Below are 18,737 nucleotides of genomic sequence, written 5' to 3' on the forward strand. Positions count from 1 at the left end.
TTCCACTAGAAGTCTACAAGAACATTACACTAGAATCAGTAATGTGAATGTAACAGTGATAATGCCCCTTTCAGACAAAAAAGTAGTCCCATAGTCCTGCTTTTCAAACAATCTGTATTCATAAAGAGAAAGCACTGTATACATTTTTTTCCACAGTGAGGTTTCATCAGGTTTGTCTCCCAGAGGCTGCCCCATCTCTGGAATAGACTTCCCATACATGTCAAACAGAATACCTTGCTGACCCTCTTCAAGCGCAACCTTGATGAGTGGATGGGAAACCACAAATTTGTCCCAGGGGTTCCACCTTTGTCCCTCATTAACATGAGTGACAGGTGCTGATTGAGGGTTCTTTTTTGGGGATAAACGCTTGGCTAGGCTTGTAAGGGCCCCAGGGCCATTAGCCTAGTAACTGCCTATGATACTATGATCCTGTGATCTGAATAGCTAGCTCTGATGTGTCCATATGTTCTTCTACCACTTTTTGATACTCTTGTAATTATACCACATTTCTTTTATCCGCCGAGTTCTGCCTTTCACCAAGTACCTTCTCTACTACATTCTGTTCTTCCTCTACCATGCACAGCTATGCTCTAAAGTTCTTGCAGACCTTTCAGTGGCAAAATAGAATCTACTGGAAGAATGAGCAAAGCTTTTCCACAGACGTGTTATCCTAGTAGCTAGACCTGTTGCATCTTTACTTTTTTTCTACCTCTTTTTATTCCACTGTAGTGATACTAGTGTTACTTTTTAACCTGTGTGTGTCCTGTTCAATCACTACCTCACCTTAGGCTTTGTCCCTACCAAATGGCACACTGCTACAGTCATCCCACTCCATAAAGGAGGAGCGACTACAGACCCTGGGAACATCGCCCCATTAACCTGATGAGTCTGATATGCAAAGCTATGGAACGCATCATTATGGACCTAATAAACAAGGATATCGGGAATTTCCAAACTCTGTATCCCACACAGTTTGGTTTTGTGAAGGGTAGATCATGCCTGCTCAACTTGGTCAACTTCTTTGAGTCAATCACCAGAGCTGTGGATGAAGGCAAGGTGGCTCATACAGCCTACCTTGATCTGGCCAGGTCTATATTATAACACTGAAGTCTTACAACTTTGAATGTTATAATATCGAACCCAGTAGAGTGAAACACCAGAAAACCAAACAGTCAGAATAACAAATTTTGTCCCAGGGAAAAAATTTGCTGTTCCGACAAACATACACACAACACAAGCACACCAAAATAAATAATCCACGCACACACACTTCACAAAACCCTACACTAAACCATACATACTCCACTAGCTATCCACTTACCTTAACAAAACCCTAACCCTAAGGTCCGTCACTATTACACTCTCACTTTACCCGCTCCCCTAACCCTAACTCACCTACCCCACCCTGACCCTCATGTCCACACAATCGCACACTTACCTTACCTGTACCTTAACCCTAACTCACTTAACCCAATCCCAATCGCACACTCACCTTTGTTCGCACACTTACCTTGACCCGGTCTGTAACCTTCGCTCCACGGTCGAGGAAATAGCAAAGCTGCAGAAACGGCTCACCAAATACTTTCCCTAGGAAAGTATTCGGTGTTCTGCAGCTTTGCTATTTCCAGTGTTCACTCTACTGGGTTCGATATTATAACATCCGAAGTTGTAAGATTTCGATGTTATAATATAGACCCAATCTGGCCAAGGCCTTTGATACCATTCCCCACTCAGGAATCATAGAAAAACTCACTAAGCTAGGCATCAACCCCTATATCACTAGGTTGGTTGCAAACTGGCTCAGAGGTAGAACCCACAGTGTGAAAGCAGCTGACTCCAAGTCAGACTGCTGACCAGTCACGAGTGGAGTCCCACAGGGTTCAGTCCTGGGTCCTCTCCTGTTTGGTATCTACTTCTCTAAAGTCCAGGCCAACACAAAGGGACTCTGGCTGACAAAGTTTGCAGACGATTGCAAGTTGGGAGCTATTATTAACTCCCCGAGTGATGTTGACATCCTACAGAAAGACCTCACTGAGGCCAACGACTGGTGTCAGAACCATGGCCTTAAGGTCAATGCCAAAAAAATGTGTCATCATCCCCTTTGGGAAAAAACAGGTTCCCATGAATTACCACATCGATGGTAGTCCACTGAACACAGAAGGCATTATATGGGATCTGGGAACACAGGCTGACAGCAACCTCTCTTTTGACCACCACATTGCCACTGTGGTCAGAAAGTCCTTCTATGTGGCACATCTCATTACTAAGGGTTTTGCATCCAGGAAAAATAGGTCACTGTCTCCCTCTACTCTTCCCATATTAGGCCAATCATTGAGTACAATGCCCCATTTGGCATGTACCTCACTAAACATCTGCAACAACTGGAGAGGCCGCAAAAGTACCTCACAAAGAGGATCCTAGGTCTTAAACATTTGTCCTATATGGACAGACTAAGAAAACTCCAACTATTCTCTGTCTCATATCGCCTACTTAGAGGCGATCTCTGCTTGACTTACAAAGCCATATTTGACCCAGCTCTGTTAGAAATGCTACATCAAAAGAAATCACAATCCCTCTGCACCACGCAGACCAGAGACCTCAACCTCATTACTACAATCAACAGAACATGCTGAAGGGGGAGGTTCATAACCCAGAGACTGCCCATGCTATGGAATACACTTCCCATACATGTCAAGCAGAGCACCTCACTGGCTCTCTTCAAGAGAAATCTTGATGAGTAGATGGGAAATAGAAAATTCACACCAGGAATCACTCCAGTGGGTTTATTCGACAGAGGCACTGGGAATTAAGGTTGGGTGGCACGATGCCAGGGTAATCCTATGGACTAGGCTTGTAAAGGCCCCGGGGCCATTAACCTAGTACACACCTATGAACCTATGAACCTATGGTAAAAGTATTTTTTAAAATCTTTTTTCTCGTGTTTTGGCAAATGAGGTTTCAGTGCCTGAGTGGAGACTCTAGAGGCACTGGAATGGAGACTGTTGCTCACAGCTCTAGCAAATTCAGCATTCAAGTCTTACTCTACAAGTATAAATAATTAGTGACGTGCACCCACACAAAACTTCATGATGTTTTCTGTAACTCTTTGTCATCCAATCTAGTGCATGTACACCCAAAAGCCTCATGCCCCTGTTCCATCTTAGATTAAATTATATGGTATCACACAAATGTTCAGCCTTACCTAGTTATTTATCCAATGACAATAATTATTTTAATTTAAGATTACCAGCATACCAGACAGCTGCCTTGAGTGTACTCCAGTGGACTAGATGGCCCTTCTAATTTAAATAATTTGGTGAACTCTGTGAAAGTCAGAAATATTGCATTCCTTTGCCTGATATGTCTGCACTTTACATCTATGATATATCTGGGACAATACCATAATATGAAGCCAGAAGCAAGATACCCTACTGTCAGGTAAAACTTCAGTGGAGTTTGTTTGAATCTGTGTAGCCAGCAGAAACTGGAGATGAGTTTCCCTTTAAGTTTTCTAATGCTGCCTGTCTACCCACACTTCATCCTGCATAACAGTTTGTACAAATTGGTGGGAACTTGACACTTTCACTTACTAAAAATCCAGCTGGCTACACCTTAGGTGACTGATTACTAGGCACTAGTCATTAAATACTGGTTCTATGAAAGTTGTACTTGGAAAGTGATAAAATAATGACTGACCAGTTATATTATGGACTACAGCACATGACAGCTATATTCATGTTACCTTCTGTATCCCTAAATGAAACACCAAATAATAAGCAAAGCAAAGAATAAACTGATACTAATTATACAAATTATCGATACTAATGAGCAACTTTATGAGAAAAACAGTCTGCATTTGCATTGCCTTAGAGGAACTCACTAAACCATTCACTGTAACCTTATTTTTTTATTAGAATCATCACATTATCTCAGCTCTGGAATCTCATTCATGTGATATGAATATTTCAAGTCACAAAGAATATGTTTAATACTTACAGATTGCGAGCCTATTTTATCCATGTACTCTATTTCATCTGCTGGGCCATAAAGAACAACTGCAAGAAATACAAAGAATACAATTAGTGATACTTTAAAAACAATAATAAATCATAAACACATATTAAACAAAAAACAGATCACAGGACAAAATTAGTGGCTTGCAAGATTTGTTGAAAGTAGGACAAAAGAAAAAAGTGAGCGATGAGGTACATCGCTGTAATTGTTTATAGAAACAGCACAAGCCGTTGCCATGAAGCAGATCCCACAAGTCAGGCATCTGAAGATGTCATTTAAGGGCAGTTAAAGATTTATCCATAGATATTTGAACAAACGCTTTTATCCTTGGCAAATGACATAAATGTCTAAAATAAAATATATGCTCCCATTAAGGAAGGCTGTCTAACATTTAAAACAAGTGAGTCTGAGGGAATAGCTAAAAAGAAGGAATTTGGAACATTTACCCCAGTTTGCCTGCAAGATACTATGGTATCCTGGAAACATTTAATTTCAAATTACACAAATAATATTCAAGTATAGCACTGGTATAGCATTACAAACAGAGAACTGTGCTTTGCTGAGTGATATTGGCTTTACAGAATTTTACCATAATTTTCTTAACATCGTTCAACCTACTGTCTTTTAAAAAGGATAAATAAATAAAAATAAAACAAAATACACTGTGTAACTCCAGAGCTTTACTGTTTAAACCACCAGGGTTATTTTAGTTGTGCTATATGGCAGATTTTCACCATTATCAGGTAGAAAACACAATATGATACCATTACATAAAGTCTGTACTATTCCGAGGTGGTGCAGCGGTAGCGTTGTTGCCTCACAGCAAGAGGTTCTCCCATTCAATTCTCAGCTGGAGTGCGGGGAGTGCCTTCTGTGTGGAGTCTGCATGTCTTCCCTGCGGTTGGGTGGGCGTTCGAAAGACATACATAAAAGAGTGTGCCTTAACTGAAGGTTGGACGTCGAGCTGGCACCACGGCATTTGTGAAAATCTACTGCCAATCATTAGCAGACCGGAGTTCCACTGTGAGGACCCCTAACCGGGAAAAGCTGAAAGACAACAACAACATAAAGTCTGTACTACTTGCATTGATTGTATCTCATTTTCTACAGTATGTTGAATGAGCTACAAATTAACTAGTAAGCTAGACAGGGGAGAGGGTGTGTGGTTTACTGTGTAACATGATTGTTTTATCTTTGCCTTGTGTTTCAGTATCTCATCAACTGACATCATTAATCAACAGCCTGAAAACACACGTCCCTGTTATGCAAGGGGTCTTTCCTACTGTTGTTGTTGTTATTATTCATCCCATTTTCATCTCCTGTGGCTGTTCAAAAGAATCATTTAACAGGACAATGTTGCCATTCTGTCTATAGCTCATTAACAAGTCCGGTCTGTCAGACTTACATATGAATAACTTCTTGTTAACAACAACGCAAACACTGACATCACTTTGTACTGCCCATGGTTAGCTACCATAACAGTGCAGTACAGCAAACAGAATGTGGTCAAGCAGCCTGCCTATTCTCTTGTTACTGGGCAGTTATCTCAGTTAGATGCCTTCCTAGACATGTGGCTACATTTTAAATAACACTTTCACCTGAAGGCAATCGAAATGCCCAAAAAGAATCTAGTGGAGTCATATCCAGAGAAGTTGAGGTAGTACAACTCATGGTCATCACTAGTATTCAGTTTAACATATCATATAGCCAAACACAAGCAGAACTTTAATTTTAAAATCTACAGCTACAAAGCACATGTTGGGCACTGCTCAGATAGTGTGTTTTTATGTTCCAAAAAATGCAATCCAGGTGACAAAGTTGTATTACATAGTGGAAAAACAAAGTTAAGTAGTTTACATAACATGCCTTACACCAGACAATAAAATGAATAACTGAACAAGAATAAACAACTTTAATGTTTTCTGTTAAACTGCCTTCAAGGATTAACCCCCTCCCCCAACACACATACATGTTTAAAAAAAAGGCAAGGTTTAGCCACTCTGTGACACAGAGGGAAGGAGGGAATCCAGTGATACAGGTCATCTGGGCTCAACTAGCAAGCTCAGCAATTAAGTAGCCAATTGGAGTGGGATAAGAAAGACAATGACATTGTATCCCTTATCCTTTGGGGAGGGGGTCATAAGCAGGATTGCAGCCTTGGTAGTAATGCAGGGGTATGCATGCCAAATGTCACTCAAATCGGATGTTGGGTCAGAGAAAAGTACAGTTGTGTACACCTACCATAAATGTAGATGTTCGAGTGTCTTCACTGTTGCAGTCATAACTGTAGGGTGCTCCTGCCGGCAGGCAGCCCGAGGTCAGGTAGAATCCCAAAGTCTGGGTCCGGCGTCAGCTGTATAAGCTAGTACCCTGATGTCAGTACGCTTTGGTACATAGCCCTCAGCCGACGCCATCTTCTCCAGCCTTTCTTGCCCCAAATGTCAGAAGTCCCCAACAAATCAAAAATGAATCCAACAAGGAAACACAAATACACCACAAAAAAGGAAAAGAGGGGATAGGAGGGAGGGAAACCCCGACTGCAACAGTGAAGACACTCGAACATCTACATTTATGGTAGGTGTACACAACTGTACTATGTTCTTCGTGTTTCACTGTTGCAGTCATAACTGTAGGGTGGAATCCCAAAGCAGTGTAAAAGGGGAGGAGGCTTTAGATAGAAGAAGGGAGGCAAGAATACCCTGCAAGACAGCAGAGGCAAAGCCTGCCCTGGACTTAGAAAACAAGGGAGATTGTAGTGCTTGGAAAAAGTATGCACAGAACTCCAAGTGGCAGCTTCCAAGATATCCTTGGTAGGGACTCCTCTGAGGAAAGCTGTAGAAGTGGCAGCTGCTCTAGTAGAGTGACTTCTAATGGTACCTGGAAACTGTTTCCCATGATGAGTGTAACAAAATCTGATTCCATAAGCAATCCATTTGGAAATAGTTTGTTTAGAAATAGGTTTTCCAAGAGAACTGGAGGCAAAGGAAACAAACAATTGGTTAGACTTTCTGAAATCTTTAGTCTTGTCCAGGTAAAATCGTAACTGTCTGTGCACATCTAATGAATGCAAAATCCTTTCCCCTTTATTTTGAGGATTTGGAAAGAAAGTAGGAAGGTGAATTGTCTGATTTAAAGCCACTTTCGAAATCACCTTAGGCATGAAAGTAGGATTGGTCCTCAAGGAAACTCTGTCCTGATGGAAAATAAGGTATGGTTCCACAGCCATGAGAGCTTGCAACTCTGAGACCCTTCTGGCAGAGGTCAATGCTAACAAAAGAACAGTCTTCCAGGATAGAAACTTAATATCTGAAGATGCAGCAGGCTCAAAAGGAGGCAAAGTAAGTTTTTCTAAAACATAATTAAGATCCCAGGCAGGGACAGGAGGGGTCCTTGGAGGCCGCAAATTTTTAGCTCCTCTCAAGAACTGCTTCACCAGAGGATGAGAAAAAACAGGAGGATCAGAACTGAAATGCGCAGAGATAGCAGAAGCATGAATCTTAATGGAAGAAAAGGAAAGTCCTTTAGATAAAAGATCCGAAAGGTAAAGCAAAATAGAAGAGAGATCAGGTACCTGAGGATCAGAGCCTCGGTCCTGCATCCAAATAGAAAACCTCTTCCATTTAGAGGCATAGGATTTCCTAGTGCTAGGCCGTCTAGCTTCCAAAAGAACATCCAAAACTTGTTTGGGAAGACTAGAGGGAATCAAATTCCTTTGAAGAGCCAAGCTGCCAGGCAAAGGGTCTTGAGATTGGAATGTAGTAACTGACCCTGATGCTGGGACAGAAGCGAAGGGTTCAGTGGGAGAATCCAAGGAGGCCCCGAGAACAGGAGCTTTAAAGTTGGATACCAAGACTGTCGAGGCCAATTTGGAGCAATCAAGATGAGGAACTTGGGCTTGTCCTGTTTTATTTTCAGCAATACCCGAGGAAGTAGAGGAAGAGGAGGGAAGGCATATGCTGAAAGGCTTCTCCAGCTGAAGGACAGGGCATCCACTCTCCAAGCTGTTTCGTGGAAGGACCTGGTGCAAAAGCAAGGCAGCTGATGATTGAGATGGGATGCAAACAGATCTATCTGGGGACATCCCCAAACTGCAGTAATCCTGTTGAACAAGTTGGTGTCTAGCATCCATTCGTGAGGATCTGAAATGTTTCTGCTCAGGCTGTCTGCTAGGAGATTCTGTTTCCCTGGAATGAATTGAGCCTGGAGATGTAGATTCAAATTTAGAGCTGTGTCCCATAAACCCATAGCTAGTCTGCAGAGGGGGTATGAATGAGAACCCCCCTGCTTGTTGATGTACCACATGACTGTGGTGTTGTCTGTGCGAATTAGCAGAGGGCCTGGTTGTAAAAGGTTCTTGAAGGCTAGAAGGGCGTTTTGAACTGCCAACATTTCCTTCAGATTGATGTGCCAGTGAAGATGGTCCTTTGTCCAGGTTCCCTGCTGGCAATTGTCTAGAAAGTGTGCTCCCCAAGCATAATCCGAGGCATCCGTGGTCAGGATTTGAGTAGGTTGAGGAAGACGAAAAGGTTTTCCTTCGTTTGAAGTGCATGCCCTGGACCACCAGAGGAACTCCTTCTGGAGGCAGGGGATCAGAGGGATCAGAATATCCAGATCATGGTAATGCTGTGACCATACACTTTTCAGATACCATTGAAGCTTTCTCATGTGAAGCCTTGCGTTTGGAATCAACAGAATGCAGGAAGCCATGTAGCCCAGAGCCTGCAGGAATTTCCTTGCAGTGAGCTGAGATAGAGTTGCCAAGGTGTTGAAAGTAGAAGCCAGCTGAGTTTGTTTTTCTGGAGTGAGGAAGGCCCTTTGTAAGGTTGTATTTAAGAGGGCTCCCAAGAATACCATTGTTGAGAAGGGATCAAATGTGACTTTTTTATGTTCACTGAGAATCCCAGTAGGAGGAGAAGACGTTGAACAAAGTCCAGATGTTGAAGCAGAAGATCTTTGCTGTCTGCCTGAATAAGGCAGTCATCCAAATAGGGGTAAATCTGGATCCCCTGAAGTCTGCAGTAAGCCACTACTGGTGCCAGGCACTTGGTGAAGACTCTGGGCAGTAGATAAACCAAAGGGCAGAACAGAGAATTGAAAGTGCCTCGAACCTGCCTTGAACCTGAGGAATTTCCTGCGTTCTTGTCTGATGGGAATATGTAAATAGGCTTCCTTTAAGTCCAATGTCACCATCCAGGCGTCCTGAGAGAGCATTGGAATTAGCTGTTGCAGAGTAAGCATCTTGAACTTTGGAATTTCCAAAAAGGTGTTTAACACAGAAAGGTCCAGAATAGGTCTCCAAGAGTTTTGTTTTCTGGGGACCAGAAACAGTCTTGAATAAAACCCTTTTCCCATTTCCGAGAGTGGAACAGGCTCTATGGCTCTCATGGCCAGAAGAGCATCTACTTGAGTTAAGGCCTCTGACCATTGATGTTTTGGCAGATCTGGCCAACCGTGAGTCCTTGGCAAAGTGTGAAAGTGGAATTTGTAACCTTTAAAATCACGTCCAATACCCATCTGTCCTGGGTAATATGAGTCCAATTTCTGTAAAAAAGAGACAGTTTTCCTCCGAGAGGGGCGTCCAGGTGAAGGGGTCCTGAAGCCCAACCGAGAGAGTCATTGAGTTTGCTTTCTTTGAGATTGGGATCTGTCTTCTCCCCTTCTAGGTGAAGAAGCAGTCCATTGTCTAGATCTGTAAGAGGCCTGGCCTTGACCACGACCTCTGGAGCGCCTATATCTTCCCCTTTGAGGCCTGTCAGACGTGGGAAAGGACCAATTTTTAGAGGGCCAATTCCTGGAAAATCTAGGAGGCTGAACTTGCAAGAAATCTTTTACAGTCTGCATAGATTTTGCCTTTTCTTCCATCTTTTTAATAACTTCCTCAGCCTTAGATCCAAAAAGAACATCTTGTTGAACAGGGGCATCTAATAACTTAGCCTTAACCTGTTCAGGCAAACTTTGTTCACGAAGCCAGGCATGTCTCCTAATAACAGTACCAGAGGCAGCAGCCCTGCAAGAAGCATCCAAAGCATCAAAACCACAATGTAAGCTATGCTTGTTAACCTGTTCAGTAGCATGCAAAACATCCTGAAGTTCCTTATCCTCTGCACAAGCAGAAAGGGAAGCAAGCTTTTGCTTTAAAACAGACAAAAGAAATTGCTGATATTTAAACATATGAAACTGGCAATTTAAAGCCCTAACAGACAGGGTAGCAGAAGTATATACCTTTTTTCCCCACCTGTCTAAAGCACGAGAATCCTTCTCAGAGGGAATAGGATTTTTAGAAGTAGCAACCTTAGCAGCCTTAGAGCCCTGAGAAATAGTTTCAGGATCCGCAGAAGGGTTTTTAAATAAAAATAAATGAGAGTCAGGAACCCTATAAAATCTATCAGGCTTAGAAGGAGCAGGAGGCATGGAATCAGGATTCAAATTAGCCTCAGAAAAAGCATCATCTACAATGTCCAAAACAGGAGGGATAGCTAAAGGCCTATGCTGAGGAAGAAGAAGAAATTCTCTAAGCCTCTTCTTGGAAGCAGAATATTCCTGTCCTTCCCAATGAAAATGTTCCCTCATCTCATGCAAGGTTTCCCCAAAAGAAAAATCCTCAGGCGGAGAGGCCGAGGGTAAAGAGTCCTCAGCATCCTAATCCTCATAAGGGGGAAAGGAATAGTCCTGATCTGAGGAAGAAACAGAAGATACAGAAGCCTGGTCAGAGGAATCCAGAGTAACATCCTGTCGAGGCCTTTTCTCAGGAGGGGGGTGAGAACCCCTAATCATTGTAAGCAAATCTTCAGCCATCCTCAACAATTGCTTTTGTGTCTTGGGAGTAGATTCAGAAGCAGCTTGAGCTGGAACTTTAGACTTAACAGGAGTCTTCATCTTTGCCTTTGAAATAGTGATGTGAGTAGGCCTGAAAACCCCCTCAGAAGCCGGTACCTGCACAGCGGTTCCGGACCCATCTGAAGGAGCGACGTCCGAAGGTCCTGCAGCAGTTAAAATAGTGGGCCTTGATGGCTCCCCATGGGAGTCCGTATCGGCCATCGGTTCAGAAGTGGCGGACGACAGGGGCTGCAAAAGCACCTCACTGACGACAGCCGAACCGGACGCTGGCTCCAGCTGCAACGAGTCCTGTTTGGACCTCGGAGGCCTGTCTTTGTCTTTGCGCTTCTTTTGGACTCTGGTTGTGTCCGACGACATTCTATAATTGAAGCGTCTGCCAAAATAATTTAAAGCCCAATCGTACCTGCGCTTGATAGTATGAGAGTTGAACCTGGCACAGAACCGACAACAAGAAATGTCGTGGTCAGGGCCTAAGCAAGGTAGACAGTAAGAGTGGAAATCTTTATGAGGTATTTGTTTCCCACACGCTATACAATTATTAACTTTTTCTGACATCGGAGGAACAAGAAAAAGATTCCCAACGGGGTACTTAGCTTTGAGAAGAGAAGTAAGAACTTCGGACCGACAACAACCAAACACGCTGTTCGAAAATCGCCAACCAACGACTTGCGAGCTGCTTTCCACCGCACGGCAAGAAAGACTGGAGAAGATGGCGTCGGCTGAGGGCTATGTACCAAAGCGTACTGACGTCAGGGTACTAGCTTATACAGCCGACGCCGGACCCAGACTTTGGGATTCTGGCCGACCTCGGGCTGCCTGCTGGCAGGAGCACCCTACAGTTATGACTGCAACAGTGAAACACGAAGAACATTGGGTAGGACATATAAATAAAAAATCCCTATTGTCATGAGTATGACACTGCATGGGGATACCGCAATCTCCTTTCAGGCATTGTGGGGAGGGTGCTGGATTACATTCAGGAAAGTCAGGGGAGTCAAGAGTGACTCCTAGCATTTGAGATCAAAGAGAGGTACCAGGGATCTGCTCCACAATGGCCAAAAATTAAAAAAAAAAGAAAAGAAGCAAGAGTTACAAAACTGACTGGTCAGTATTGTGAACGCAGACTACATTTGAGGAATGCATTATTTCAGTTTGCACAGAACAATACAAGAATTCCTGTATTGGTCTAACTGTATTTCTTTAGCACAACATACACAAGTCAGTTACCTTCATTGTGTATTATACTTCAAGGTTGTAAAAGTGTTGTTTAACTAAAAAGCTAATAATTAAATAAAACTGCAAACCACATATGACTTAATAAAACTTCTAGCATGAATCCACTGGACAGGCTGAGACTAAATAGATATAATAAGAAGTCAGCCAGCAAGTGATCGATGTTAACAAGAAAGCAACCCGGCACAGTGCCAGGGCCCATGGTGCTAGTGTTGCCTTGCAAGAGTGCTTAGGACTTGCTTGGATGTGATTGGAGGGTGGTGTAGGCATGCTAATTTGATGCAGGTAATTTGGAAGAGATGGGGGGGGCTAAAGTTCAAGCTGAATTTATCCACTAATATGTTGGCAATCTCCTCAGGGGTTGAATATGTGATGTTACTTTGTATCACCTCATAGCATTACTGGTTATTATTTCTTAGGTTTTTCACATGCATACACACATATATAGATATGGGTCTATGTTGTTTAAATGAAATTTCAAAACTTTGAAACCCAAATGGCCAAGACCATATGATCAAAGTTTTGAAACTTCGAAAATGCAACAAAAACACTAAACCTAAACAAAAAGCTTCACCTTTATGTTTTTGCAGGGGTCAAGCCCCCCTGCACCCCCCCTGCTATTTAAATATACCAACTCCGAGATCGCACTACAGTGAGGAAAACGGTAAATCTCCCGTTCCACACTGTACATCAATCTCAATTTAAAATGTTTGAAGTTTCAAAACTTTGATCATATGGTCTCAGCCATATGGGTTTCAAAGTTTTGAAACTTCGATAAAACAAGATAGATCCATAAATATATATACATACATACATAGTCATGAGCCTGGTACTGCGGTAGCGTTGTTGCCTCACAGTAAGACGTTGTCCTGTTCTGTGTGAAGACATGCGTGAATGGGCATACCTTCGTTGAAGGTTGTGCGTCAGGGCCAGCAACTTGGCATGTAAAAATCTACTGCCAATCATTAGCGGACCGGAGTTACGCTGTGGCGACCCCTAACCGGGAAAAGCCGAAAGACACAACAACAACAGCATAGTCATGAGCCTGAAAAGTTCACCTGTGCCTGTTCATGCACTGGCTGATGTTGTCTTTGCTAGAAAGTGCGTGATGGAAGTGTGGTGCACAGCTTCTAGGTCTGAGACTGACAGGTGAGCCACAGAGGAACAACTCTCCATTGCAAATGATAGCTGCTGTCCCTAGGGGTACAAGATGGTCACTACCAAATAAGGAAGTCAGATTCCTGACCTGTGGGTCTATAGGGGGTTCTGAGGGATGAGTCTACACATGAAGGACAAAAGCAGTTTAGAATGTGTCACTAAAACCTTGGAAAGGGATAGGAGCTATTAGCCAGCAAAGAAAAAACTAAGAGAAACACCCTTGTCTTTACGGTAAAGTGCACTGAAGAGAAACAACTGCTATCTGTACGCACTTTAGTTGTGAAGGAATAGTGAAAACTGTGTTGACTGAAAGGAGACCACATTGAACTGAACTCTGGAAAGGACATATGAACATGTGTATACACTGAACTGTGTGGACTTACATTTGTAATGCAATAGCCGTGTGCTTGTAACTGAGTCATTTTCTATTACTCCCCATAATATTTTTTTTTATCTTACATTCTTCTTAGTAAATACACCTCAACTTAAACTGAAAAGCTGATTCCAGAAACTTTTTTTTACTGCAAGCAAAATAAATTGCTACAATATAAATTATATATATATATATATATATATATATATATATATATATATATATATATATATACACACACACACTTGAAAGACCTCAGAGATGCATAACTAACAATTTCACTGGCCTCAAAAATATTTTTTTTGTTTGTTTTTGGTTGGTTATCAGTCTCTTAGGGTATCCAGTGTGGGGATTTGTGTTTAGCCTTTCAATCCAAGAAAGATCCAGCCCTAATTAACCTCCTATTACTTCACAGAATAAATGGTACCTCAAATACCCAGTTAAAGGAATTAAATCTTCACCAGCAGATAAATAAGATACAATGGTGCGATAGATTCATATCCCAATATATCCTTCACCTCTGGAACAAACTTCAGTTACATGTCAAGCAGAGTAACAACCCTGACACCTTCAGGGTAAACTTACCTATCTTCAAGGGCAGCCACAAATTCTCCCCAGGTCTATCTTGACCTGCCCTCCTTGAGGCTGGATGGAACTTTTGAAAAGGGTTTTCTGGCAAAACTGATTACCTGGTTATTTACCCATGAACTTAAACATGCATAAACACATTGCATTTTATACATCTATATCTACACATCTATATCTAGCTATCTAGATGTATAGATAAAGACAGAGAGATATATATAAAAGTATAAAGCTTATTTACCTATGACATGGGTTGAGAGGGTGGCCTAATGGTTAAGGTGTTTGCCTTACAAACACAAGGTGCCGGGTTTGTGTCTCACAAGGAATAATTGGCTAGGCTTAAAATGGCTCGCAAGGGCCATTAGCCTAGTACTAATCTATGAACCTACGTCGCATTATTTTACGGCAGTGGTTGGATTCGAATTTCATCCATCCATCACATTAATAAACAGTGGAGAGGGATTTAAGGCCTGTACTCCTGTCTATATCATTTCCCATCACTGCATCTAAACCATGTCTCAAAACTCTCAACAACCATGAACACTGACATATAAAAATATTTTAATAAGCGTAATACTGTTCTTAATGACAGGGAGAACAAGGAAGGCATCCTTCCAATGGCAGCATTATGTGACTTCCACATGTTACTTTTTCTTTTTTTTTTGCTGCAGCACTGGCTGTATTTTCATGGGGCAAGGATGGGTACGATATTTGTTTTCACTTTTAAATGAACTGTGTAATGTTTCTTTTTATACCTTCACATATGTGGATTATGGTATGGTAGGCCAGATCTTTTCCTGGAGAGGTTGAGATTTATTGAATTTTTTTATTCTCTTCAGTTCCTTGCAGTTTTTAATTGTAATTTTTGTTGGGATGGATCCATTATATAGGAAGATGACTGTTTTTCCTCAAACATGAAGTAGTAACACTCTCTCTTTGAAGCATGTGTTATAACACTTCACAATTTAATTACTAATATTTGTACTGCAGTCTGGATTTTTGGGGAAGCACAGACAAATACTGGTAATATATACTCTGTCAAGGAAAGTAATACTCTTTGCACATGCTCACATAGCTTCTCTGTGTATGTGTACATTTTCAGTCTATTACCCTTAAACTTTTTCAAAAGTAAACTGGACAAGGTTTCATTTCATTGATTTCAGTTTCCTGATACTGCACTTATCAGTTACTGTTTAACACTGAAACTCACCACTGGTGTACTTTGCGGAAACGCACCATTTTGGTGTACTTTGTATTTGTATGCTGGCAGTGATTGCCTATGTGCGGTCTTTTCTCAATTCTCTGGGGCTGTGCAGCCATAGAAATGGTATACTTAAGTAAGGTGATATGGCAGTGAAGCCCTACAAACTCTCCTGATAAATTTTTTATAGGTATTTTTGGTGAGTTGAAGATTCAATCGCTGCACTTCATCTGGTTGAAGCTTAAGGGAAAAGGTAGGGATGATTCTGCGCCCACACCTAGTTGCTTGTGATTTTTCACATTAAATAATAATGCTGGTTTATTGGAGCTCCCTGGTAGTTAAATGCATCTATTTGATGTATACGGTAGTCACCAGTGTATGTACCACTCTATTTAACTGGAATTTTATTTGGACTTTTGTGGATAGTGAATCATATGTACTTTGTTTTTGTGGTACTCAATTTTAATGCCTTTCTGTAACCATACAGTTATATCTGGAATCTCTTGTTTTGTGTCATTTTTAACAGCTGAGGCTTTAGAAAATGACATGAAACTGCCATGTTACCAAAGCACAGTAACTGTAGAGCTGGTTTTACTACTGTTATGGAGTTTATAAAAACAAACAAAAACAAATGTACAGGTCCAGGAAAAAATCCTTCAGGTACTTAAGTGACCAAATAATAGTGGGAAGAGAAAGAGTCTTGCACTTTGATGAACATTTCTGATAAGCTGACTATAAACACTGCTTCAAAATCTTCTGTGATTTCTATAGAATGAAGTGTAGACATCATGCGGTGATTATCAAAGGCCTGCATGAAGCGTTTTAAGAAAACACATGCTTTAAGCAGACCTTGATCTCTGTTTTGCATGTCCCAGCTGTAACTGTGCTTCTGGGCTTCTTCCATGTATGAAGTCATGCTGTTCATAAGTGAGTACAGTGTAACATGCATTTGATATAATAAATATGTCTTAAGTATTTCAATATTTGCAGATGGACAAACATTTGCATGTGATGTGCTGTAACACGTGATGTGGTTCTGGGCACTGAGGTCAAAATAACTCCTTTGGATTGTGAAAGGAAGAAGTCAGCCATGATGGAAAGACTGAACATGTGTTTAACTTGTGTGACAATAGCATTACTTCAACTTCCAAGTGTTCTGTCTCTTTGATATCACTGTGTGAAGTTATGTTAGATGACAGAGCAGTTAATAGTTAATACAAACTTTTTTCTTATTATTCCTTTAAAATAGGAGTAACTCATTGGGGCACGGTTTTGGTCTTTTGAAGAAGCAGCTGCTGTTATTTCCACTTTTGATATCACTGATTCAGACATATTCAACTGTCTAATCACCATACTCAGGGGAGTGTGCACATTGTAGCAGTTCATGCCATGTCATCACTTGCCAGACAAGAAGAACATGCATGTTCCTTGCACTACTCAGTTCTTTACTACCCGTCATTTACTTTAAGTTGCACTTCCAACACTGATCAGGGACAAGTTTCTTCTTTTGACTACTAGAAAGCTAAAGACTTCCAACAGGCCCTATGACTCCCAGATCAGGAGTTTGATTCCATACTAACACTGTCTCTACTGCCAACAGAAGGACGACAATATCAAACACTGCCGTAAGCATCAACAATTCAACGCAGCCACCTAGAGATGGAAGAGAGAGAGAGAGAGAGAGAGAGGATGAAGACTTGTCTCACTTCACTAAAGTTGATGGCTTTTGCTGATACCAGGCACAGGGAGTAGCAGAAGGATTCCCTCAAGTACTCCAGGCTAGTAAAGTGAAGTAGTCAGAGGACAGACATTGGTTACACCCTTATCTAGCCACATTAGCCCTCAAACTTGCATCACGGACTTTGCAAGCTGCCAGTTCCTCACTGACTAGAGAGACAGAGTTGAGCTTCAGACATTTTCAGCTGATAACAGAAAGCCTGTGAGAGAGGCACTCATAGAGACGAAGTTGGGGAGTGCATTTTCAGATGGTTGCACTACCTGTTCCATAGTTCAGCAGCTAGTGCATGCTCTTATCTGGCAAGCATCCATGGAGAGGTCACTCAAGACTGCTGGCATAGGCTTGGTGGTAGCAATCAGGTAAAGTGAGGTGAGGTAATCACTAGGCTATCAGTCTGCAGACTGTTCGAAGCCTAGCCAATAACCAGAAGTCAGAATCAAACCCTGTATCTTTTGTCTGTTAGGTTAACACCTTAACCATCATGCCAACCCACCCCCTTCAATAATTGAGTTAATTACTAGGCTATCAGTCTGCAGATTATTACAACCCTAACCAATAATCAGAGGTCACAATCAAACCTTGTACTGTGTGTCTGTGAGGCTAAGACCTTAATCATTACAATAACCCAACCCCTCCTAACCAAGGACCTTTGTCAGAAAGTCTCCATCCAAGTCTAGTACATCTCATCAACTCAGGACAAAGAAAATACTCAGGGTGCTCCCACACAAGCTGGACCAAAAAGCTAAGCTGAGATTTTGGATGTGCATCACTTGCTGACAGCTAACCGAAAATATTTTACACTTTGGGAGAATGACCTGATGTCAGTATCAGATCCTTTTGAGACCTCTCCGGTCCTAGCAATAGGTATGGAAGACTCTTTCATGGGTGCCAGCCACCTCACCTCCAGTGCTTGTCTGTCATACACTTAATCCTGCAGGCACTGTTGCCATGCACTAGCCAGTCATGCCTGGGGGGGGGGGGGGGGGGGTTGTTAGGGACAGTTCTTTCTCTATGTCCTAGGAAGGGGACTCATTGACCCCAGAGGCTCTCTTCTCCTCGGAGATAGATAAGAAATATGAGAACATATTTAGATCTCCCTCTAATGCCCCTCTCCTTAAGATAAAATCTTAACCTGAAGAATCCTTCAAAGTTTCCAAAGTTCTCCATGATCTGCCATTAACCTTCCTACAGAGGAACACTCAGTATCTGGCTAAGAAACAGGACAAGCCCTGGATTATCCCCTGTGGAGTTTGCACTTAATGTTGCTATTTTTGCAGCCCAGAAGCACTTGTCTGCTCCTTCTGTTTAGAAGAAGGTGAATGTCCTCCAGAGGTCCCCACAGGAATATGAGCCTTTCATTCCTGCAAAACAACCCATCACAATTTTTAGTGACAGATGATTTGTTAGAGGACCCAGATCCTGATCTAGCACTAGGCAACCTAGGCAACTGCCTAGGCCCTGTGTTATCTTGGGGGGGACCGATAAAAAAAAGTCTTATATAAATAAAACAAAGCCAGAAGACTTCTAAAACAGTGTTAGGACAGATGTCCTAATGTAAAATCATAGGGAAATTTAGATTTAAGGCAAAGACCTTAACC

The 18,737-nt window shown here is 41.9% G+C and overlaps 1 protein-coding gene across 1 annotated transcript in view; it reads right to left on the reverse strand.

The window, feature by feature from the left end:
* The window catches only part of TACC2 (transforming acidic coiled-coil containing protein 2), a gene marked incomplete in the record, with an annotated part of 1,481,681 nt that overhangs the window by 264,760 nt on the left and 1,198,184 nt on the right, over window positions 1–18,737 (reverse strand). The window contains 1 exon segment of the mRNA XM_044056051.1: window positions 3,997–4,055. Coding sequence (XP_043911986.1) covers window positions 3,997–4,055 — 59 coding nt within the window.

The sequence above is a fragment of the Protopterus annectens genome, chromosome 14.part0, assembly GCF_019279795.1.
Source record: "Protopterus annectens isolate FY-2018-M chromosome 14.part0, PAN1.0, whole genome shotgun sequence".
Classification (NCBI taxonomy): Eukaryota; Metazoa; Chordata; order Ceratodontiformes; family Protopteridae; genus Protopterus; species Protopterus annectens.